This window comes from Anomaloglossus baeobatrachus, chromosome 4, assembly GCF_048569485.1.
Source record: "Anomaloglossus baeobatrachus isolate aAnoBae1 chromosome 4, aAnoBae1.hap1, whole genome shotgun sequence".
Taxonomy (NCBI): Eukaryota; Metazoa; Chordata; class Amphibia; order Anura; family Aromobatidae; genus Anomaloglossus; species Anomaloglossus baeobatrachus.
This window is the reverse complement of record NC_134356.1, coordinates 267899680-267924205: the sequence shown is the minus strand read 5'-3', so window position 1 is coordinate 267924205 and position 24526 is coordinate 267899680. Positions and strand designations below refer to the sequence as shown.

General features: G+C 45.3%; 1 protein-coding gene across 2 annotated transcripts in view; it reads left to right on the top strand.

Moving 5' to 3' along the window:
* XPOT (exportin for tRNA) overlaps window positions 1-24151 on the top strand; it is a 136151-nt gene extending 112000 nt beyond the window's left edge. For both annotated transcript variants that reach the window (XM_075344826.1, XM_075344825.1), the window contains exons 20-25: window positions 4565-4681; window positions 4759-4874; window positions 9013-9060; window positions 18127-18198; window positions 21905-21961; window positions 22070-24151. In XM_075344826.1, coding sequence (XP_075200941.1) covers window positions 4565-4681; window positions 4759-4874; window positions 9013-9060; window positions 18127-18198; window positions 21905-21961; window positions 22070-22096 — 437 coding nt within the window. In that variant the 3' untranslated portion in view covers window positions 22097-24151. The remainder of the gene's footprint in view (window positions 1-4564; window positions 4682-4758; window positions 4875-9012; window positions 9061-18126; window positions 18199-21904; window positions 21962-22069) is intronic.
* The last annotated feature ends 375 nt before the right edge of the window (window positions 24152-24526 follow it).

Sequence of the window (24526 nt, the reverse complement as noted above, 5' to 3'; positions counted from 1 at the left end):
AGTCTCCCTTTCCCAGACGGCCAAAGACTCTCTGCAGTGGTGGCTTCTTCCCACCTCATTATCACAGGGAAGATCCTTCCTACCACCGTCTTGGGCGGTGGTCACGACAGACGCGAGTCTGTCAGGGTGGGGAGCAGTCTTTCTCCACCACAGGGCTCAGGGTACGTGGTCTCAGCAGGAGTCCACCCTTCAGATCAATGTTCTGGAAATCAGAGCAGTGTATCTTGCCCTTCTAGCCTTCCAGCAGTGGCTGGAAGGAAAGCAGATCCGAATTCAGTCGGACAACTCCACAGCGGTGGCATACATCAACCACCAAGGGGGGACACGCAGTCGGCAAGCCTTCCAGGAAGTCCGGCGGATTCTGATGTGGGTGGAAGCCACAGCCTCCACCATATCCGCAGTTCACATCCCCGGCGTAGAAAACTGGGAAGCAGACTTCCTCAGTCGCCAGGGCATGGACGCAGGGGAATGGTCCCTTCACCCAGACGTGTTTCAGGAAATCTGTCGCCGCTGGGGGGTGCCGGACGTCGACCTAATGGCGTGACGGCACAACAACAAGGTCCCAACCTTCATGGCACGGTCTCGCGATCAAAGAGCGCTGGCGGCAGACGCCCTAGTGCAAGATTGGTCGCAGTTCCGGCTCCCTTATGTGTTTCCACCTCTGGCACTCTTGCCCAGAGTGCTACGCAAGATCAGATCCGATTGCAGCCGCGTCATACTTGTCGCCCCAGACTGGCCGAGGAGGGCGTGGTATCCGGATCTGTGGCAGCTCACGGTCGGCCAACCGTGGGCACTCCCAGACCGACCAGACTTACTGTCCCAAGGGCCGTTTTTCCATCGGAATTCTGCGGCCCTGAACCTGACTGTGTGGCCATTGAGTCCTGGATCCTAACGTCTTCAGGATTGTCCCAAGGGGTCGTTGCCACCATGAGACAGGCTAGGAAGCCCACGTCCGCTAAGATCTACCACAGAACGTGGAGGATATTTTTATCCTGGTGCTCTGCTCAGGGAGTGTCTCCCTGGCCATTTGCATTGCCTACCTTTCTTTCTTTCCTGCAATCTGGGTTAGAAAAAGGTTTGTCGCTCGGCTCCCTTAAAGGTCAGGTCTCGGCGCTATCCGTCTTGTTTCAGAGGCGTTTGGCACGCCTTCCTAAGGTGCGCACGTTCCTACAGGGGGTTTGCCATATCGTACCCCCGTACAAGCGGCCGTTAGATCCATGGGATCTGAACAGGGTACTAGTTGCCCTCCAGAAGCCGCCCTTCGAGCCTCTGAAGGAGGTTTCACTTTCTAGACTATCACAGAAAGTGGCTTTTCTGGTAGCGATCACATCTCTTCGGAGAGTGTCTGAGCTGGCAGCACTATCATCCAAGGCTCCCTTCCTGGTCTTCCACCAGGACAAGGTTGTGCTGCGCCCTATTCAGGAGTTTCTCCCGAAGGTGGTATCCTCTTTTCATCTTAATCAGGATATCTCTTTGCCTTCGTTTTGTCCTCATGCAGTTCATCGGTATGAGAAGGATTTACATTTGTTAGATCTGGTGAGAGCACTCAGAATCTACATTTCCCGCACGGCGCCCTTGCGCCGTTCGGATGCACTCTTTGTCCTTGTCGCTGGTAAGCGCAAAGGGTCGCAGGCTTCTAAGGCCACCCTGGCTCGATGGATCAAAGAACCAATTCTTGAAGCCTACCGTTCTGCTGGGCTTCCGGTTCCATCAGGGCTGAAGGCCCATTCTACCAGAGCCGTGGGTGCATCCTGGGCATTACGACACCAGGCTACGGCTCAACAGGTGTGCCAGGCAGCTACCTGGTCGAGTCTGCACACTTTCACCAAACATTATCAGGTGCATACCTATGCTTCGGCGGACGCCAGCCTAGGTAGAAGAGTCCTGCAGGCGGCAGTTGCCTCCCCGTAGGGGAGGGCTGTCTTGCAGCTCTAACATGAGGTATTTCTTTACCCACCCAGGGACAGCTTTTGGACGTCCCAATCGTCTGGGTCTCCCAATAGAGCGCCGAAGAAGAAGGGAATTTTGTTACTTACCGTAAATTCCTTTTCTTCTAGCTCTTATTGGGAGACCCAGCACCCGCCCTGTTGTCCTTCGGGATTGTTGGTTTGTTTGCGGGTACACATGTTCATGTTGAACGGTTTTCAGTTCTCCGATGTTACTCGGAGAGAATTTGTTTAAACCAGTTATTGGCTTTCCTCCTTCTTGCTTTTGCACTAAAACTGGTGAGCCAGTGATCCCACTGGGGGTGTATAGCCAGAAGGGGAGGGGCCTTACACTTTTTAGTGTAATTGCTTTGTGTGGCCTCCGGAGGCAGTGCTATACACCCAATCGTCTGGGTCTCCCAATAAGAGCTAGAAGAAAAGGAATTTACGGTAAGTAACAAAATTCCCTTCTTTGCAACATCAATGAAATGCAAGGAATTCATACCCTTGATTGTCTATAAATAACATAACAGCATTTATATTGTGGACAATACATGGACAGCCTGAAAACATAGAGAAAAAAAAAATCGCTCAAACAAGATTTCAGAAAAATAGTATGTGACTGGAAAATTTCAAGGTGATGTGATTTCCCTGATCAGCAGCTCAAATTACATAATATACACCCCCAAAGTGTTCAGGAAACAAAATAATCGTTATCCAGTATTATAGCTGTACACAAAAACCCAGGAAACACATCTCCAGTCACCAATGAACGGAACCTTCTACTATAAATATCTGCACTTCTCTTTTTATACAATTTTTGCTCATTTGCTAACATGGAGGCTATCTGACTGACCTAATCTAAACTTTATTACTAAACTGTCAGGTTGATTTTGGATTATCAGTTGATAGTCTTGGTGGTGACAGCTGTAAAGTGTCAAAGCCAGACATTCTGGTTTAGACAGTTGTCATATCCAATCTGTAAGGGGTACTTCTCACATAGCGAGATCGCTGCTGAGTCACGGTTTTTGTGATGCAGCAGTGACCTCATTAGCGATCTCGCTGTGTGTGACACTGAGCAGCGATCTGGCCCCTGCTGTGAGATCGCTGCTCATTACACACAGTGCTGGTTCATTTTTTGGACGTTGCTCTCCCGCTGTGAAGCACACATCGCTGTGTTTGACAGCGAGAGAGCAACGATCTGAATGTGCAGGGAGCCGGCTTCTGGTAGCCTGCGGTAAGCTGTAACCAAGGTAAATATCGGGTAACCAAGCGAAGCGCTTTGCTTGGTTACTCGATATTTACCTTGGTTACTAGCGTCCGCCGCTCTCAGGCTGCCAGTGACGGCTCCCTGCACACGTAGCCGGAGTACACATCGGGTAAATAAGCAAAGCGGTTTGCTTATTAACCCGATGTGTACTCTGGCTAGGAGTGCAGGGAGCCAGCGCTAAGTGTTGTGCGCTGGAAACTAAAGTAAATATCGGGTAACCAAGCGAAGTGCTTTGCTTGGTTACCCGATATTTACCGTAGTTACCAAGCGCAGCATCGCTTCCACGCTCGCTGCTGGCTGGGGGCTGGTCGCTGGTGAGATATGCCTGATTGACAGCTCACCAGCGACCGTGTAGCGACGCACCAGCGATCCTGACCAGGTCAGATTGCTGGTGGGATCGCTGGAGCGTCGCTAAAGTGTGACGGTACCCTAACATTACAGTAGACAATGGTAACACTATCATAGGAAGCCATTAATTGTTCCCATCTGCCAGGGGTGTTATGTTGTATCTTTATGATGTAAAAGAGTTTCTAAATTTTACATAGAAATGAAGATTTTATCCATTCCTGCTCATGTATACACCTCAAACTTGGTCAAGGAAGGTGCTATAAATAGCTGTTCATAGCTGTTATGGAAAAGTGAAAACAAGGGACAAGACCTATTTGATTGTATTCTAGAAAAACCTAAATAAATTACCTTTACTGTTGGATCAATGCATGAATGCGTATTGCCGGCCTTAAACACTAGATGGCTGTTGGCTGATCAATTGGCCAAAAGCTAACTCTCCTATACACAGGACCTCTCGTTTGGTCGACAGCTTCTGTGTTCTCTATGAGAAAGCCACTGGCTGACCCATAGGCTATCATCTCTCCAGAAGAACAATGCGGTATTCTGAAATCGAATATGCCAAATTGACAACTGTGATGATCAGTCAAGTGTCTCCATACACATTACTGTTGGCCGTCAACCTCAATATATGTAGGTTTGGCCTACATTAGTCTGTATATGGGGGCATTAAGAATTAGATATATTTGGTAAATACTTTATTTAGCTATATTAGATTGTATCTGCTTACCTGCAGAAGTAATATCACATATTTGTGTATATATAGAAGGAAATGGTGAATGGCAGCGATAGATATAAATCCTTACTGCCATCAGAGCTGTCTGGTAATGGCTTTCTCCCTTTTCCCTGTCATACCATTTCTTTCACTGCCATTATTTACACATTTATCTACATAGATAAGATGTGATTAATACAGTAAATTTGTGTCAGGTGCTTAAACAATGACTTAAGTTAGGTGTGGTCCATTTGCACCAGAAGAGAAGCCTTTTTTAGCTTAACCCTTTGCTTTTTCTTTTGTATATAGGCGCTGAGAATGTGGAACGTGTTTTATTCACAGTTATTCAAGGGGCTGTAGAATACCCAGATCCTATTGCTCAAAAAACCTGTTTCATCATCCTTTCCAAGCTAGTTGAGCTTTGGGGTAAGATCTTGGACTTCAAATCCAATTTGTTTCTTCCATTTTGTTGAAGTATTCAGAGGATCTTATGTCTTCTATAGGTGGCAAAGACGGACTGGTTGGCTTTGCAGATTTTGTCTACAAACACATTGTCCCTGCTTGCTTCCTTGCTCCATTGAAGCCTACATTTGATCTAGCAGATGCCCAAACCATATTGGTAAGTTATGGCTAATGCAGGCCAGCCATGTTTAGTGGACATACCAAAGCAATGTCACTGCATGTTCCTTGTTAGGAGCACTGTCACATACAAGTGGTATCTAGAGGACACTATATACACATAGCTAACAAGTGGGTAAAGTAAAAAAATGATTGTTATAAATTGTACATTCTCTAAAATAGGCTAAATTTAGTCGGTTACCATAAGGTTCAATTTGGGGCACAACTGATAGTAAAGAATTGGCCTTTGATGACACACAACTTTGTAGCATAACACTAAGCGAGGAATGATGTATAATACTACAAAATGATCTAGATAAGATGTCTGCCTTGGCAAACCCGACAGATGAAGTTCAATGCTGAGAAGTGGCCCAAGTACATTATCATTTTGTAGCATATACTGTGTATTAAGTGTTTTCAAATCTCTGAAGATTCCTGTTCCCAGCTGCAGTTTAGATAAAACCTTTTCTTGACTTGCCCTCCCTTGGTCCAGTATGGCCCTGCTTTTGTCTGTCATTTGCAGCACTGATGTTACATCGATAGCAATGCAGCCAATGAGTGAGCTCCGCGGCTCTGCCAGAGTTTGACAGTATGAGCCGCTTAGCTGAGTTATTGGCTGCAGCGCTGTCTACATGACGTCAGCACTGCGAACAATATCAGACACTGGTAGCAGTGACTGAAAGTCAACGTTGGATCTGGTAAATGTAAGTCAAGCACAATTTGTTCTTTAGAACAAGCTACAGCCGGGGAATCTGGTTTTCCAGAAAGCAGAAAACCCCTTTTAAAATGTACCAGAGCTAGAGATTAAAGAAAAGGAGGACTTAGGGATTCTGGTTACAAGTAAGGCCCCTTTCACACATCAGTTTTTTGCCGTCAGTCACAGTCCGTTTTCGCGACGGATCCGACTAGCTGGGGGCTAAATAATGGAGCATGCTCAGTTAAAAAAAACTGAATCTGTCGCCGGATTCCGTCATATGACTGATTACGACGAATCCTGCACACACAGGCTTCCATTCTACCAAAAGATGGACGGCGACGGATCAGTCGCTGTTCATTTTTTCGACGTACACAAAAAACGTTACTGTGGACGTTGTCACCGTAAGCCGGACAAACATTTTTCAACGGATGAAACGTGAGGCCATCCATTTCAATCCGTCACGAATACAAGTCAATGAGAAAAAAACGGATCCAGCGGCATCAGTCGCTGGAGCCGTTTTTTTTCAAAATTCGACAGATTGTGACTGCCAAAAAACTGATGTGTGAAAGAGGGCTTAACTGAACAGCAGCACTCAATATCAGGTAGCAAAAGCAAACTAAATTTTAGGGTGTATAGAAAGATAAAATCTTGTGATCCCAATGTATTGTTACCCCTCTACAAATCTCTTGTAAGGCCACATGTAGAATATGGGATCCAGTTTTGTGCTCCACATTTTAAAGCGGATATTGTAAAGTTTGTCAGATCAAAGGTAGGTAACTAGACTTTTACATGTATTACATGATGGAAGGCTTCTCCTATGATAGGTTAGAAAAGTTGGACATTTTCACCTTGAGTGCTCTTATTTATGCCTAAATACATCTGTGGTCAATACAGAAGACAGCCACATGATTTATTCCTTCAAAGGGTCTTACAAAGGAAAAGGAGGCATTCATTACAAATGGAGGAAATGTAAATTCCGGCAGCTAAACAGGAAAGGGTTCTTTCCAGTCATAGTCTGACTAGTATGTTGGCTTTAGAAAAAGGAGCTAGATTCTTTTCTTAAAACCATTGGCATTGTTTGTTATAAATGATGTAGTGATAATGTATATCACAGCAAAGTTGACAAATGAGCATGTCTGTAGTTTTCAGACACATGGCGGTCACTTCGTGCTAGCAACCCCTAAATGGGTTGTAAACCAGAAATGCAGCATTTTATTCGAGTGCCATAGGTTTTCTTCTCTAGTATTCAGCTCTCTATCAGGGAGGTTGTTCAGTACTTTATATCGATGCCCTTCAACAATTATTCAATGGAATAAGGGTGGGTCTGCAGTACTCCTCTGTGGCCATACATTTGGAAAAGCTGTGATCACTTCCAGCCGCCACCGATTCACTGAATACAGATTTTACCACAGAATTGAGAATTTTGATAGTCTGATCAGTTCTGGGAGAGAAAGAAGCAGATTTATCTGATAACATATATTACAAAGTTGCTTTCATGTGTACTATTGATTTATTAAATAAAAATTAAAATGATGGTTACGCTTTAAATGGTCCGGTTTTAGGTGCTTGCATGCATTGGCACCCCGCAACACAATTGTAGGAAAGCTATGGGCTACAAACACAGCCAGGGTTCTGTTAACTGCACCGGTTACTGCCATCTTGGTACTTCTGTAAAGCTAGGCCTCTGGGGTGGACTTCATAGGAGAGAGTTATTTGTACAATAGATATCAATACTGTGGTATTGTAGTATATGCCATCAGACAATTTTAAGTTCCTGAGAGGGCTAAAAAAGTCCAAATATAAATTAACCGTACAGTAAACACTATAAACAAATGAAATGCAAGAATTCCTTTTTTTCAGGCACCACACTTGCCATATACCAAAAATAATGTCCTTTTATCCTGCAAGGAAAAAAGATGAAAAATTGTTTGGGCATTGATCGTGTGAGGTTAATCCCCGCGGACTGCCCACGGCGATCCGTGCACATAGTTGATTTCAACAGCTGACATCTGTGCCTGCTAGTCGCGAGTGAAATCTCGTTCCACCCGCGGCTATTAACCCCTTACATCTCGCTGCCCATATCTGGCAGTGATATGTATATGCGCGCAGCCATAACTATAACTTACCTGCCCCCATCGGAAGTCGTGACGTCATCACGTGACTTCCGGTGGTTGCCATGGTAGTACAGGGTCATGTGATCACGCCTGTAGCTATCATGAGTCACTTTCTCTCAATCCCGGCAGTGAGAGTAAAGCATCATATCTGCACATCTCAGCTGTGTAACTGTGATCTAGAAAAATGGAAGAACTATCAGATTGCTGATCGTTATAGTCCCCTATGGGACCTAGTAAAATAAAAAAAAGTTTTAAAAAAAAATTAAAAAAAGTTAAAATCTTCCATTTACCCCATTGAAAATTAAAGGTTTAAAAAAAATCCTCATTTAGTATCACCGCGTTCAGAAATGCCCGATCTATCAAAATATAATATGATCGATAAATGGCGTAGTGGCAAACAATTTTCAATCGTCAAAATGACATTCTTTTAATTGTTGCAAATTTTGCGCAAAATGCAATAACTGGCAATCAAAAAGTAGCATCTGCGCAAAAATGGTACCGTTATAATGTCAGCTTGAGACGCAAAAAATAAGCCATCACTGAGCCCCATATCCCGAAAAATGAGAACGCTACGGGTTGCAGAAAATGGTGCAAAAAGTGTGCCACTTTTTTGGACAAATGTCTGTTGTTTTAACCCCTTAGATAAAAGTAAACCTATGTTTGGTGTCTACAAACTCACATTGACCTCAGGCATCACACAGACACATCAGTTTTACCAGATAGTGAACATGGTGAATAAAATATCCCAAAAAGTATTGTGCAAGCGCTTTTTTTTTTTTTTTTTTTTTTTTTTTTTTGCAGTTTTTCCACACTTTAAATTTTTTTGCTGTTTTCCAATACATAATATAGTAAAATGTATGGTTTTAGTAAACGTACAACTCGTCCCGCAAAAAACAAGCCCTCATATGGGGAGATTAATGGAAAAATAAAGTTACGGCTCTCAGAAGAGAGGGCGGAAAAAAGGGGTTAAGATGTTACGGAAAACCAGTTACCATCTGTCATGTCTATTGTTGTGTACCAATGGTGGGTTTTTTTGTTGTTTTTTTTGTTTTTTTAATAATCTGTTCTTTCTGGAGTGAACCTGTTTCCTGCCACAATTTGGAATACAAATTAAACTCCTCTAGCATTAAAACAATATCTCTTAATCGGCAGTAAAATATATAGGACATAGTTTCCAGGCATGCCTGTGGGGAAACAGTGAGATTTAGTTTGGATTTTTAGAGTTTAGTTTTTTTCCGCCATAGTTTATAGTATTAGATTACAAAATCCTTTATTATGTACTTTAATCTGTGTTGTCTTGTCTGTTTTTTTGGTGTTTTTTTGTTCAGGCTTTGTCAGAATGCGCTGTTACGATGAAAACCATATATTTGAAAAGGGTGAGTTTAAAATTTTATTTTACATATACACCATTTCAAAAAAGATCTATTCTGCTGGGCCACGGTATATAGGCTCAGTCACAGAAGGGCATACCCCCACCCCTCATTTTAAACCGTGAGAGGGGGACGTGTTGCGGCATATAGAAAAAAAATGGGGCCCTTACTATGGTGTTTTCAACGACTGTACCTTTTTATGGCCCCCTCCATACAGTATGATAAATGCTCCCCAAAAGCAATATAATGCTTCACAGTGAATTCTGACACACAATTTTGCCCCACTGCGTTTTCACCCTCCCACACACTGCATGAAGGCCCCCACAGGGCTCAAGACCTCCACACGTATGATGGCCACCTCTGCGCCTTCCGCATATAGTGTGACAGCCCTCTCCCAGGCACTATCATGTCTTTTTAAATTGATAAAATCATGCTTTTATCGTTTGTGTGCTAACTTGAGTGGTGTTTCTATATACACTGGTTGGTTGATATTGTTGACTATATGTTAAAGGGTTTTGTTGCGTCTTCAGCAGAGCACTGTTCCTGGTCCCCAATTGCAGTCCGCTTCTGAACATTGTCAGTATCTACCATCAGCATGGTTGCCCATTGCTCCAAAGCATGCTGTCTCCCGGGCTTCTAGCAGTGGCAGCTTTGCCTTTTGAAGCTGGCCGTAGCTTCTTTCCTGCTGCAAAGCGATGCAATTTATGAAGTATAGAGCATGCTCACACCACACATTCCTTACCTAGATATCTGGCCAAGCTGGGACTGCAGGCAATGTGCTTTATATTAAAAATCCCTACGTTCTTGAGCCTGTAGAAGATTTTTAATAAGTGGTGAAATGAAAAGTTGCTTGTATTTACAAGTACTTTGCAACGTTACCCATTTATGAATTGGAGACAGCTCTTTTTAAGGCTATGTGCCCACGGGACTGTGTACCCGCGGATATATCTGCAGGTGCGTCCGCAGGTTTCCCGAAGTTGATCCCCGCAATCCACAGCTATCCATTGCTGTGGGATTCCAGCAAAATATAAGCGGTAAACCTTCGGACTTTCGTGCGACTTACCTGCGGAAGTCCTGGCCTCTATTTCCATAGTGGAGAGGCGGGACATCTGCTGGTATTTCCGCAGGAATAATTGACATGCAGTTATGTGCGGCTGCGGGACATCCGCAGCATATTTCGCAACCGCACATACCGCAGCATTGACACAAACACTCCCCATGTCCCATAGGATAACATGGGGAGTGTCTGTACGTGCTAAAACCTGCGGATTTATCTACAAAGTCCAGATAAATCCACAGGTTTTCCGTGGCAAAATCCGCAGGTACATTGTCCCGTGGGCACATAGCCTAAATGGAGAGATGGCAGTCTATATGCGTGCGTGTCTTACATTGAAGTTACATAAACAGTTGACCAGGATAGGCCAGCTTTCCCTTCATTATCCATCACTAGGCAGGATGGGGTTTGGGAGAATCTATTCTCGACATACAGTACTGCACAAAAGGTTTGGGCAGCTGTTGGAAAAAAAAATCCTACAAAGTCAAAATGCTTTCAAAACTAGAAATGTTTAATAGTCGTTTTTATCACTTAAAGGGAACCTGTCAGGTCCAATATGCACCCAGAACCACGAGCAGCCCTGGGTACATATTGCTAATCCCTGCCTAACCATCCCTGTATCTAGTAGCATAGATAAAGAGATCTTTAGTAAAAAATATTTGTAAAGATCCTTTATAATATGCTAATGAGGCCAGGTACTAATCGCACAGACGTTAGTTCCTGCACTCAATCTGCCCTCTTAGCATGCCCACAGGGATGTGCTAACATAATATTCAGTGCCCATTGCCCAGCGTCATTGGTGGTGACGCACATACCTGTGCCTGAAAAGTCGTTTCCAACCACATTATGGTGTATTGCTGTTCTCCAAAATAAATTGTGTAATGAATTTTGTCGTCCATTTTCTCCTGTTACCCTTGTAAAAAAAGAAGGGAATTTTGTTTACTTACCGTAAATTCCTTTTCTTCTAGCTCCAATTGGGAGACCCAGACAATTGGGTGTATAGCTACTGCCTCCGGAGGCCGCACAAAGTACTACACTTAAAAGTGTAAGGCCCCTCCCCTTCTGGCTATACACCCCCCCGTGGGAGCACGGGTCCTTCAGTTTTAGTGCAAAAGCAAGAAGGAGGAAAGCCAATAACTGTTTCAAAAACAAATTCAATCCGATAAACAATATCGGAGAACGTAAGTTATTAACATGAACAACATGTGCACCCGAAAAACAAATACCCTCAGAAAAACAGGGCGGGTGCTGGGTCTCCCAATTGGAGCTAGAAGAAAAGGAATTTACGGTAAGTAAACAAAATTCCCTTCTTCTTTTTCGCTCCTAATTGGGAGACCCAGACAATTGGGACGTCCAAAAGCAGTCCCTGGGTGGGTAAAATAATACCTCGCGATCGGGCTGTCAGGCAGCCCTTTCTTACAGGTGGGCCACCGCCGCCTGCAGGACTTGTCTACCTAGGCTGGCATCCGCCGAAGCGTAGGTATGCACCTGATAATGCTTGGTGAAAGTGTGCAGACTCGACCAGGTAGCCGCCTGGCACACCTGCTGAGCCGTAGCCTGATGCCGTAATGCCCAGGACGCACCCACGGCTCTGGTAGAATGGGCCTTCAGTCCAGAAGGAGTCGGAAGCCCAGCAGAACGGTAGGCGTGAAGAATTGGTTCCTTGATCCACCGCGCAAGGGTGGATTTGGAAGCTTGCGACCCTTTATGCTGACCAGCGACCAGGATAAAGAGTGCATCCGAACGGCGCAGAGACGCCGTGCGGGAAATGTAGATCCTGAGTGCTCTCACCAGGTCCAACAGATGTAAACCCTTTTCAAAATGGTGAACTGGATGCGGACACAAAGATGGTAAAGTGATATCCTGATTGAGATGAAAGGAAGATACCACCTTGGGAAGAAACTCTGGAATTGGACGCAATACTACCTTGTCTTGGTGAAACACCAGGAAGGGAGATTTGCAAGATAACGCCGCCAGCTCTGACACTCTCCGAAGAGACGTGACCGCCACCAGAAAAGCCACTTTCTGTGAAAGCCGAGAAAAGGAAATCTCCTTCATAGGCTCGAAAGGTGGCTTCTGGAGAGCAATCAGAACCTTGTTCAGATCCCAGGGTTCCAATGGCCGCCTGTAAGGGGGAATGATATGACAAACCCCTTGCAGGAACGTGCGTACCTTAGGAAGTCGCGCCAGGCGCTTCTGAAAGAATACGGATAGCGCAGAGACTTGTCCTTTAAGGGAGCTAAGCGACAAACCTTTTTCCAACCCAGACTGCAGGAAGGAAAGAAAAATAGGTAATGCAAATGGCCAGGGAGAAACTCCCTGAGCAGAGCACCAAGATAAGAATATCTTCCACGTTCTGTGGTAGATCTTGGCGGAGGATGGTTTCCTAGCCTGTCTCATGGTGGCAACAACATCATGAGATAAACCTGAGGTCCCTAGGATCCAGGACTCAATGGCCACACAGTCAGGTTCAGGGCCGCAGAATTCAGATGGAAAAACGGCCCTTGAGACAGCAAGTCTGGACGGCCTGGTAGCGCCCACGGTTGTCCTACCGTGAGATGCCACAGATCCGGGTACCACGACCTCCTTGGCCAGTCTGGAGCGACGAGAATGGCGCAACAGCAGTCGGACCTGATTTTGCGGAGCACTCTGGGCAACAATGCCAGAGGTGGGAACACATAAGGTAGCCGGAACTGCGACCAATCTTGAACTAAGGCGTCTGCCGCCAGAGCTCGGTGATCGTGAGACCGTGCCATGAAAACCGGGACCTTGTTGTTGTGCCGTGACGCCATCAGGTCGACGTCCGGCATCCCCCAGCGGCGACAGATCTCCTGAAACACGTCCGGGTGAAGGGACCATTCCCCTGCGTCCATGCCCTGGCGACTGAGAAAGTCTGCTTCCCAGTTTTCCACGCCTGGGATGTGAACTGCGGATATGGTGGATGCTGTGTTTTCCACCCACGTCAGAATCCGCCGGACTTCTTGAAAGGCTTGTCGACTGCGTGTTCCCCCTTGGTGGTTGATGTACGCCACCGCTGTGGAATTGTCCGACTGAATCCGGATCTGCTTGCCCTCCAGCCACTGTTGGAAGGCTCGCAGAGCAAGATAGACTGCTCTGATTTCCAGAACATTGATCTGAAGGGTGGACTCTCTCTGAGTCCACGTACCCTGAGCCCTGTGGTGAAGATACACTGCTCCCCACCCTGATAGGCTCGCATCTGTCGTGACCACCGCCCAGGATGGGGGTAGGAACGACTTTCCTTTTGACAATGAGGTGGGAAGAAGCCACCAACGGAGAGAGTCCTTGGTTGCCTGAGAGAGGTAGACATCCCTGTCGAGGGACGTCGACTTCCCGTCCCATTGGCGGAGAATGTCCCATTGTAGAGGGCGCAGATGAAACTGCGCAAAAGGGACTGCTTCCATTGCTGCCACCATCTTCCCTAGGAAATGCATGAGGCGCCTCAAGGAGTGGGACTGGCCCTGCAGGAGAGATTGCACCCCTGTCTGCAGAGAGCACTGCTTGTCCAGTGGAAGCTTCACTATCGCTGAGAGAGTATGAAACTCCATGCCAAGATATGTTAGTGATTGGGTCGGGGTTAGATTTGACTTTGAAAAGTTGATAATCCACCCGAAACTCTGGAGAGTCTTCAGTGCCACGTTCAGGCTGTGTTGGCATGCCTCTTGAGAGGGTGCCTTTATAAGTAGATCGTCCAAATACGGGATCACGGAGTGACCCTGCGAGTGCAGGACAGCTACTACTGCTGCCATGACCTTGGTGAAGACCCGAGGGGCTGTTGCCAGCCCGAAAGGTAACGCTACGAACTGCAGGTGTTCGCTTTCTATAACGAAGCGTAGAAAACGCTGATGCTCTGGCGCAATCGGCACGTGAAGATAAGCATCCTTGATGTCTATTGATGCTAAGAAATCTCCTTGAGACATTGAGGCTATGACGGAGCGGAGAGATTCCATCCGGAACCTCCTGGTTTTTACATGTTTGTTGAGCAACTTTAGATCCAGGACGGGCCGAAAGGACCCGTCCTTCTTTGGCACCACAAACAGATTGGAGTAAAAACCGTGACCTTGTTCCTGAAGAGGAACGGAAGTCACCACTCCTTCCGCCTTTAGAGCGGTCACCGCCTGCAGCAGAGCATCGGCTCGGTCGGGCGGTGGGGAAGTTCTGAAGAAACGAGTTGGAGGACGAGAGACGAATTCTATCCTGTACCCGTGAGACAGAATGTCCCTCACCCAACGGTCTTTGACCTGTGACAGCCAAATGCCGCCAAAGCGGGAGAGCCTGCCACCGACCGAGGATGCGGAGAGAGGAGGCTGAAAGTCATGAGGAAGCCGTCTTGGTAACGGTTCTTCCTGCTGTCTTTTTTGGGCGTGACTGCGTCCGCCAAGAATCTGAGCCTCTCTGATCCTTTTGAGTCCTCTTGGACGAGGAGAATTGGGACCTGCCTGAGCCTCGAAAGGACCGAAAACCAGACTGACCCCTCCTTTGTTGGGGCTTGTTTTGTCTGTGTTGAGGTAAGGATGAGTCCTTACCCTTGGAGTGTTTAATGATTTCATCCAAACGCTCCCCAAACAATCGGTCACGAGAAAAGGGCAAACTGGTTAAGCACTTCTTGGAAGCAGAATCTGCTTTCCATTCTCTCAACCACAGGGCTCTGCGCAAAACCACGGAGTTGGCTGACGCCACCGCCGTACGGCTCGTAGAGTCCAGGACAGCATTAATCGCGTAAGACGCGAATGCAGACATTTGAGAGGTCAATGGTGCCACCTGCGGGGCAGATGTACGTGTGACCGAGTCGACCTGTATAAGCCCAGCTGAAATAGCTTGGAGTGCCCATACGGCTGCGAAAGCTGGCGCCAACGACGCTCCAATAGCTTCATAGATGGATTTCAGCCAGAGCTCCATCTGCCTGTCAGTGGCATCTTTAAGTGCCGCTCCATCTTCTACTGCAACTAAGGATCTAGCTGCAAGCCTCGAGATTGGAGGGTCCACCTTGGGACACTGGGTCCAACCCTTGACCACGTCAGGGGGAAAAGGATAGCGTGTATCTTTAAGCCGTTTAGAAAACCGCTTCTCAGGATAAGCGTGGTGTTTCTGGATTGCATCTCTAAAGTCAGCGTGGTCCAGAAAAGTGCTTAATTTACGCTTGGGATATCTGAAATGGAATTTCTCCTGCTGTGAAGCTGCCTCCTCCTGAGTAGGAGCTGGCGGAGAAATATCTAACATCCTATTGATGGACGCTATAAGATCATTCACTATGGCGTCACCATCCGGTGTATCCAGATTGAGGGCGGACCCAGGATCAGAATCTTGATCAGTTACATCCGCCTCATCACCCATAGATCCGTCCCGCTGGGACCCTGACCAGTGAGACGAAGTTGAGGGCCCCTCATAACGAGCCCGCTTAGGTTGTCTGGGACTGTCGTCCGAGTCAGAATCGTCACCCTGGGGTGCATGTGACACCCCCGGAGCTTGGAAGTGTTCCAGCTGAGGGGGACCAGGGAGCAATGATGCCACAGTGTCCGTGGTCTGAGTTACTGGTCTAGACTGCAATGTTTCAAGAATCCTTGACATGGTCATAGACAATCTGTCAGCAAAAGCTGCAAACTCCGTTCCTGTCACCTGGACAGCATTCACAGGTGGTACACCCTGGGTCACGTCCAGCAGAGGCCCCGGCTGTGCAAGTTGCACAGGGGCCGAGCACTGCACACAATGGGGGTCAGTGGAACCTGCCGGTAGAGCAGCCCCACATGCGGTACAGGCAGCATATAATGTCTGTGCCTTGGCACCCTTGCGTTTTGCGGACGACATGCTGTTGCCTCCTTGTAATCTAGGAGGGTATATAGCCGAGAATCACCAGCGACCGTACAGTACAAAGTATTTGCAACACAAAATACTCAGTATACAAACGGCACAAGTGGGGGTGAGCCCTTGAGGGCTGCTTACCGCCCGCTGAACAGCGGGTATGAGGCCGTAGAATCCCGTGTCTGGGTCTCCCCGTCTCCCCTCTGCAGCTCAGCGTGCAGGCAGGAATGGCTGCCGGCGTTCTGTGAAGAGGGGCGGACCGTGGGCGTGCCACAAACAAAGAGCGGGAAACTGCGTCCTACTGTGCCTGGTGTGAGGGCTGGAGTATGTAAAAACGACTCCAGCCCTCAGCGCTGATGCTCTGTACAGCGTCCCGCCCTCCTCCTGACTGGCAGGTGCGGAGGCGGGAACGAACGAACTAGGCCGCAAAAGCCGGGGACTGTAGTAATAAGCGCGGCCGTGATATATGCACGGCCAGCGCGGAAGTCCCCGGCGCACCACAAGTCCCAGCCGCGTCGCAGTCCCAGCGGCCGGCGCGACCGTTCTCCCTGAGTCTACCCACTCAGCTAAGCTGAAGTGAGGAAATGGCACAAGCGCAGCAGCGCTGTTGTCCCCGGCGCACTAACACACCCAGCCATGCTGCGGTGTGCGCGCGTATGCACGGGGACACAGAGTACCTTGACGGAGCAGGGCCATGTCCCTGACGATACTCAGCTCCATATCCAGCGGCTTCTCCAGGGGCTGCGGATGGAGCACGGTCTCTGTGCCTGGAGACCGGTAAAATCCCACTTCGCCCAGAGCCCTAATGGGGATGGGGAAGGAATCAGCATGTGGGCTCCAGCCTCCGTACCTGCAATGGGTACCTCAACCTTAACAAGCACCACCGACAAAAAGTGGGGTGAGAAGGGAGCATGCTGGGGACCCTTGTATGGGTCCTCTTTTCTTCCATCCGACATAGTCAGCAGCTGCTGCTGACTAAACAGTGGAGCTATGCGTGCGTGTCTGACCTCCTTCGCACAAAGCAAAAAACTGAAGGACCCGTGCTCCCACGGGGGGGTGTATAGCCAGAAGGGGAGGGGCCTTACACTTTTAAGTGTAGTACTTTGTGCGGCCTCCGGAGGCAGTAGCTATACACCCAATTGTCTGGGTCTCCCAATTAGGAGCGAAAAAGAAAAAAAAAAATTAAATAAATTAAAACTTTGAGCCTTCAGCAGCATTTTTGTTTTAAAATGTATATACCTATGCAACATAGACCATTAAAGAAGGTAATTGGCTCCCATTTTGGGCTTTTAAATCTCATGTCATGTTTTGCACATTTTGGGGGGGTTTTTTCGCCTGAGAAAGACGTCGATACGGCGCTGAAATGTGTATTGTAAACCTAAACCTTATCACTGTTGAAGACCCAGTTTCTCAGCAGCCTAGCCCATGTAATGGTTTCTATCCAACTGAATCCATTCTTTCCTGGAGGATTCCTCCACCATCCACGGGGCAGCAGTGTTTTGGGTTTTTTTTCCTTCATGCCTACATAGAATTTGTGCCTGTCTCTGCTCCACCAGGCGGTCATTACCCTGTGGAGGGAGAGTAGGGAAGTACTTGGTTATCACCCTGTTGTGCGCTCTGTTCCCAACACCCAGATTTCCTTGCCATTACATAAATCTGCCTTCCACAACCTCACATTTGTAGCAGTTTGGCTGTTGCTCACCAGTTGTAAGCCTCCTACATGGCTGCATCAGTTAATGACCTGTGTTTTAACTTCAATATGATGGTTACCATCACTTGTTTGGTAGAATTGGTTACCCATACACTTGACTATAACCTTATAAAATCCTTGACTTTGACCAAGTGGACGTAGAAAAATTGTCCGTAAAGAGCATTCACCCCAAATATTGATGTTAGATTTCTCATTAATTTGCTTTGCATTTTGTTAATTGAGAAATAGAAATCCTAATAGCTTTTTTTTTTTATAAAGTATTTTTTGCAGTATTTTTTCCACTCCTGCCTAAAGCTTTTGCACAGTACTGTAGATTTGATAGTTATGACCCACATAAATCGGTCTCTTCTGGTGCAAAATGGATGAATATTTCAGAACATACATTGTGAAGGGGCCACAAATATCTACGGCCAGCTTTAGGGAAACTGTATTTTGAGATGTATGATGCCGTAATTATTACATGTTCTAATTTGTTATATTCATCCTCTAGGGACCTGAATGTATTCAGTATCTGCAGCAAGAATATCTGCCTTCGTTGCAGGTAGCACCAGAAATTATCCAGGTAGGTTCCATTTTATTCTATTTTTAATTTCTATTTTCATAGTCATTTTTCAGGTAAGCAATTTAAATTAATTTCCATGTAATTGGCACTAGTACAGGCAAAAAAAAAATAATTTCCAGGGGCTTGAAGATGTAAAAAAAAAAACCTGATAGTCGCCTACTGGCACTCAGCTGGATCCAGTGGAGGCCACTCGGGCTTCTACTTTGGTGCAGGAAGAGGCGACCTCACCAATGCAGCAGCAGCTTGTGATTGGCTGCAGTGGTCAGGTGACTTGAGCAGCACATCATCAACAGACCATTTAATGACATGCTGATCAAGTCCAGAAAATTAGTAAGGGAAGATCTTTCGATTCAACATCGAGATAAACGGTGCAAAAACTGTTCCACCTGATTCTCGTATTTAGCGAGCAGTCATGAAAAAAGTTAAACATATTGGACATTTTTTTTAGCTTGCCTTTAAAAACATTTACTGCAAAATATGCTTCTTTACAAAAACATTGGATTCCACAGTTATAAATATGGCATATTCACCGCATATGAAACAATAATTTCCAAATTGCATTCATCCTCAGTGGTAGTGGTTACATCATGCAGAATCTGCAATATTTCATGAGGGTTCCTCCTTAAGAATCTTGAGTCCCTTACCACCACCTCTGAGAACAGTGGAAATTTATGGACGCAGAACCGGTGCAAGGAGGACATTTCCTATGCACTGAATATGGATATATAATATTTATAATGGTGGAATTTAATATTTTTCTAGGAAAGCATATTTTGTAGTCAATGGTTTTCAGTGCAAATTAAGAAAACGTGATGTGTGCATTTTTTTTATGGCTGCCGTTGCTCAAGTCATCTGACTGTCGCAGTCAATCAGTCTGAAGCGGTCCTGCTGCTGGTGGAATAGTGACCTCTCCTCTTTCTATGTCATGTCAGCGCAATCCGGGCAGCGGCCTTTACTGGAGCCAGTTGGTTGAGAGCCCTTGGGATTTTTTTTTTTTTTTAAGTCCCCGGACAACCCCTTTTTAAAGTTAATAACTTTTCAATATACTTAATACAATACAGTCTTGAAGGATTGTCCAATCACAAGATAATGAATACATGATGTGATATTAATAACCTATTAGTCAGCTGTGGTGGCAGCTGGATATACACACTGAACTGCACTGTGCATTTCCATTGTGTGCAGCAGCTGCTGCCAGGTACAGCTTCTATTTTGAATGGGAGCTCTTGCAGTATCAGTGTTATTGCACACTTTGATAGTGGCAGTGATACTGTTGGTAATGCTAAAGAGCTACTATTCTCTTGTATAGTTGTCATTCTGTGGTTCCGAGCAGTAGCTGCTTCAGTTGGTATGAAGCTGCATAAAGCTTAACCCCTTAGAGAGATATGATGTGCTGATACGTCATATGCTAGCTCCCCAACCAGCTCTGAGCCCACACCTTTCCCGGCAGATAATGGCTGTGATATTAAGCCATCATCTGTCTCTATCAGCCGTGGCACTGGCATTTACAGTGCGCCATCAGGGGGGCATGTCATTCCCTGCACCAATCAGTGTGCATGTGACATGATTGCGGGGTACTGATGGGTTGCCATGCTGGCCAGGGGTCTGCTGAAGACCCACCATGCTTGTCATGACAGTACTCCTGTGAAAGCCAACCCGTGGATGATGTTCATAGGCGACCATGATTTTGGCTATACGCAGCAGTACTCTGACATTGCAGTATATAGAACAAGCAATCAGATGATCAAAGAAAAATTAAAAACAAAAACTTAAAAGTTCAAATTGACCAGGTCCTGATTAATTTTTTTTATATTTTGATAGATCGATGGGTAAATGGCATACTGTGAAAAAAAAAAATTCTAAACTCTAGAATTGTTTTTTTTTTTTAGGTCACTGCAACAACACCAAAAAGTGTAACAGGCGAACAAACCATTTTATTTACCCCAGTTATATTAATAAAAACAACTGCTCGGGCACAACAAAAACCTCCCTCACATAGCTCCATATCCTGAAAACATTACTGTTCTTGTAACATGGTTCACCTGGGGGGGAAAAAAAAATTCACCCAAATTTCTGAACTCTGAAAAATGGCCTGGTCGGGAAGGAGGTAAATAACATGCCATCAATGACTGGAGAACCTCTTTTAATTATGAAGTTTCACCGGTAAAAGTGAATGACACTGAAAACTCACCTGCCATGTTCATATATATATTTTTTTTTATTTTTTTTATTTTAACCCTTTCACGACCGGCCGATTTTTCGCTTTCCGTTTTTTTTTTTCGCCATTCTTTTTCTGAGAGACGTAACTTTTTTATTTTTCAGTCAATATGGTCATGTGAGGGCTCATTTTTTGCGGAACGAGCTGTACTTTTAAATGAAACCATCAGTTTTACCATATTGTGTACTAGAAAATGGCAAAAAAATTCCAAATGCTGAAAAATTGCAAAAAAAGTGCGATAGCACTATGGTTTTTGAGATATTTTATTCACTGTGTTCACTATATGGTAAAACTGATGTGTGGGTGTGATGCCTCAGGTCAGTGCGAGTTCGTAGACACCAAACATGTATAGGTTTACTTTTATATAAGGGGTTAAAAAAAAATCGGAAGTTTGTCCGAAAAAAGTGGCGCACGTTTTACGCCATATTCCGTGACCCGTAGCGTTCTCATTTTTCGGGATCTTAGGCTCAATGACGGCTTATTTTTTGCGTCTCGAGCTGACGTTTTTAACGGTACCATTTTTGCGCAGATGCTACGTTTTGATCGCCTCTTATTGCATTTTGCGCAAAAGTTGTGGCGACAAAAAAACGTCGTTTTGGCGTTTGGAATTTTTTTGCCGCTACGCCGTTTACTGATCAGATTAATTGATTTTATATTTTGATAGATCGGGCGTTTCTGAACGCGGCGATACCAAATGTGTGTATATTTTTTATTTTTTTAACCCTTTAATTTTCAATGGGGCGAATGGGGGGTGATTTGAACTTTTAGGTTTTTTTGTTTTTTTTTAATTTTTTAAAACTTATTTTTTTACTTTTTTTTTTTATTTTACTAGTCCCCCTAGGGGGCTATTGCGATCAGCATTCCGATCGCTCTGCAGTATCTGCTGATCACAGCTGGAAGGCTGTAAACAGCAGATACGCTGTCTTTCTCTTTTGCTGTGCCCCGGGCACAGCGAAAGTGAAACCAATTCATGTGTAGTACAGGAGTCATCACATGACCCTGTACTACCATGACAACTATCGGGAGTCACGTGATCGCGTCACGTGACTTCCGGTTTCGGCGGTAAGTAAAAACTTTACCGCGATTGCGCTTATAATGGCGCTGTCATGTATTGACAGCGCCATATAAGGGGTTAATCGGCACGAGCAGATAACGATTCTGCTCGTGCCTAGCAGGCACACATCTCAGCTGTGAAAATCAGCTGAGATGTGTGCCGATCGCGGCATGCTGCCGCCGGAGGACCGCGGGCAGTAAGATTATGTCATTTAGGACGTAATTTTACGGCCCGCGGTCGTTAAGGGGTTAATATTCTCTCGTGATATAGCCCAGGTACACAGACATTAGTGATGTACACACACATTCACTTCCCGCAGACTGTGAATATTGTCCGTAGCATGCTTCCAATTTCATGTAAGGCACCTGATGCAGTAAGACGAGGACAGGTACCAGATTTTATGTACATCTCATTTCTTTTCTTTTTTTTTTCAGGAATTTTGTCAAGCCCTTCAACAACCTGATGCTAAAGTATTTAAAAATTATCTAAAGGTACGCTTTCTGCTTTTTTTTTTTTCCTCTTCTCCTCTCTTAACTGATAAATCTGAAGACTATAACGTGACTGACTTTGGCTGATTTTTTTATTTTTTATTTTTCCAGATTTTTTTTCAAAGAGCAAAGCCCTGAGGAATATACTGGAATTCTCATGCATATGACATCGTACTCAGGAACTCCAGTTAATTTATGTAGATTGCTAATTTTGTACATGCCTATAAACTGGTGTCCTATACAGAAGCCGCTTCCTATCATATAAGTAATCCATAGGAGCTACAGACACATCTTACCTGTCGTATCATCCATGTCTCTTACATGGTAGACACATGCTCCAGTGGGGAGCAAATATTATCAATTGGTTTTTTTTTTTTTCTTTGTAATTTTTGAAGATTCATTTGAAATAGGTTTGTGTTGGCACTTGCTTTTTTTCTTTTCTTTTTACACACCAGGTTTTTTGTTTTGAAACTGGAAGCCAGTTTGTATATTGGTGTCAATTTTCATTGTGTTTGTTCCAACGTCATTGTTCAGGAGCACACTACTCCCCAGCCTCCTGACGTTCGTTTTGTTCACTGGGGTGATGGATGCTCTTGATTCATTGACCGATCAGACCAGTTGCACTGAGAGCCTGAACTCCAATGCTGCTGTATGTACGGCATCTGAGGCTGGCTGGGGTCTGGAACTATCGGTATGATTCAGTGACCCCAAAAAGCTTCAGTCCAGTGCTTACTAACTAGACAACAGCGGTAGCTCGGCTCCTTGCCTGTAAACAAGAAAATAAAGTAGAGCTGGCAGAACTGAGACAAATTTGGAGAAAACTAATTGCAAGGTTGCTTCTTTTTACAAGTATGTTGCAATTTTGCCCATCTAAGATATAGAATGCCCCTTTAAGGCACCTAAAATTATAATGCAGCAACTGATGCATTCTATCCTCCATTAACATTTTACACCTGAAATCCATTACCTACTCTGCAGGTTTTTTTGTTTTGTTTTTTTTGTTTAATTTTTGAGGGGATAAAAAGCAAGTGTGGACTGAACCTGAAAAATTCAATGTAATTTCATTTTGGAATTTCAAAACCAGGACTGTACAAGATGATGATAAAGTAAAAAAAAATAGCAAGGAGGATGATGTACATTTTTATTTTTTAAATGGAATCTGTCACCAGGGTTTTGCTCCCCCATCTAAGAGCAACATAATGTAGAGACAGAGACCCTGATTCCAGCGATGTCACTTACTGAGCTTTTTGCTGTCATTTTGATAAAATCACTGTGTTCTCTGCTGCAGATCTAGCAGTTATACAGAACTCATAAATATGCTGGACTACCTGGCAGCCAAGTAGTCCTGTAATGATAAAATTACTGTTTAATCAGCAGTAGATTATCTAAACTAAGCAGCCCAGTAAGTGACACATCACTGGAATCAGGGTCTCTGTCTACATTATGCTGCTCTCAGATTAGGTGGCAAAAACTTGGTGACAGATTTCCTTTAATTGCTCTAAGTGAAGGCGTTAATCTTTTTAAGTTTTGATCTCCTGATGTGTATTGTGGAGGAATAAAACAAAAATAGTGAACTTTGTAGATAGTGATGACAATTATTATTATTTTTTTTATTTTAAATAGAGAATACTGGACCCCTTACTGTTTTAAAGTGGTTGTTGACGACTTTTGTATTGAGGTGCTATCGTTAGGATAGACATCAATATCTAATCTGTGTGGGTGTGAGATCGGACATCCCCGCTAATCAGCTGTTCCCAGTACTGCTGGTGGCCAGATGTGATATTCCCAGTTGTGGAGCTGTACAGTTCAGTCAACATAGTAAGCATCGGGTACTGCATATCTGCCCCCTTTTCCAATCAGTAGGGGCGGATGTGCAGTACCTGGCCACAGCCACTATACAGTTGACAGCTATGCTGGCTGGCACCAGAAACAGCTGATTAGGGGTGCCAGTTGTCTCTGCTTCACCAATGTAATATTAATGACCTTATCCTAAGAATAGGCCATCAATCTAAAAGTCACAGCCCATCCTTTTGAGTGTGTGCACAAAGACATTTTGCTGAGTTTTTGTAGTGGACACTACCCAAGGTTGAGGAACCTTCAGCTTTTGAAAAGGATTTGGAGATTTTCTGTTCTAAAAACTACTAAAGTAACGTGTGCACATACCTTAAAGGGAACCTGTCAGCAGAAATTTCGCCCAAAAGCTAAAAGATTCCCCCTCTGCAGCTTCTGGGCTGCATTCTAGAAAGGTCCCTGTTATTATTGTGCCCCATGTAAGACCAAAATAAAGAGTTTATAAAGTGGTACCTTTTTGTATTCAGATGACGTCCCTTTTGTCACGTGATAGGGGCGTGTTCAAAATACTATCACGTGACAAAAGGGACGTCATCCCTGGAAGCAGCCCATACAGTCTAGCACTACCCTGAGCACAGTGTGACCGCTGGAGAGGTTTGCGCGCTCACAAGATTATGGGCGGGTACTTGCTGATAACAATCACAGCCCTGCTCATAATCACTTGCCTGCGCACACGTCACCAGCGGTCACACTGCTCAGTCCCATGAGACTGGCACT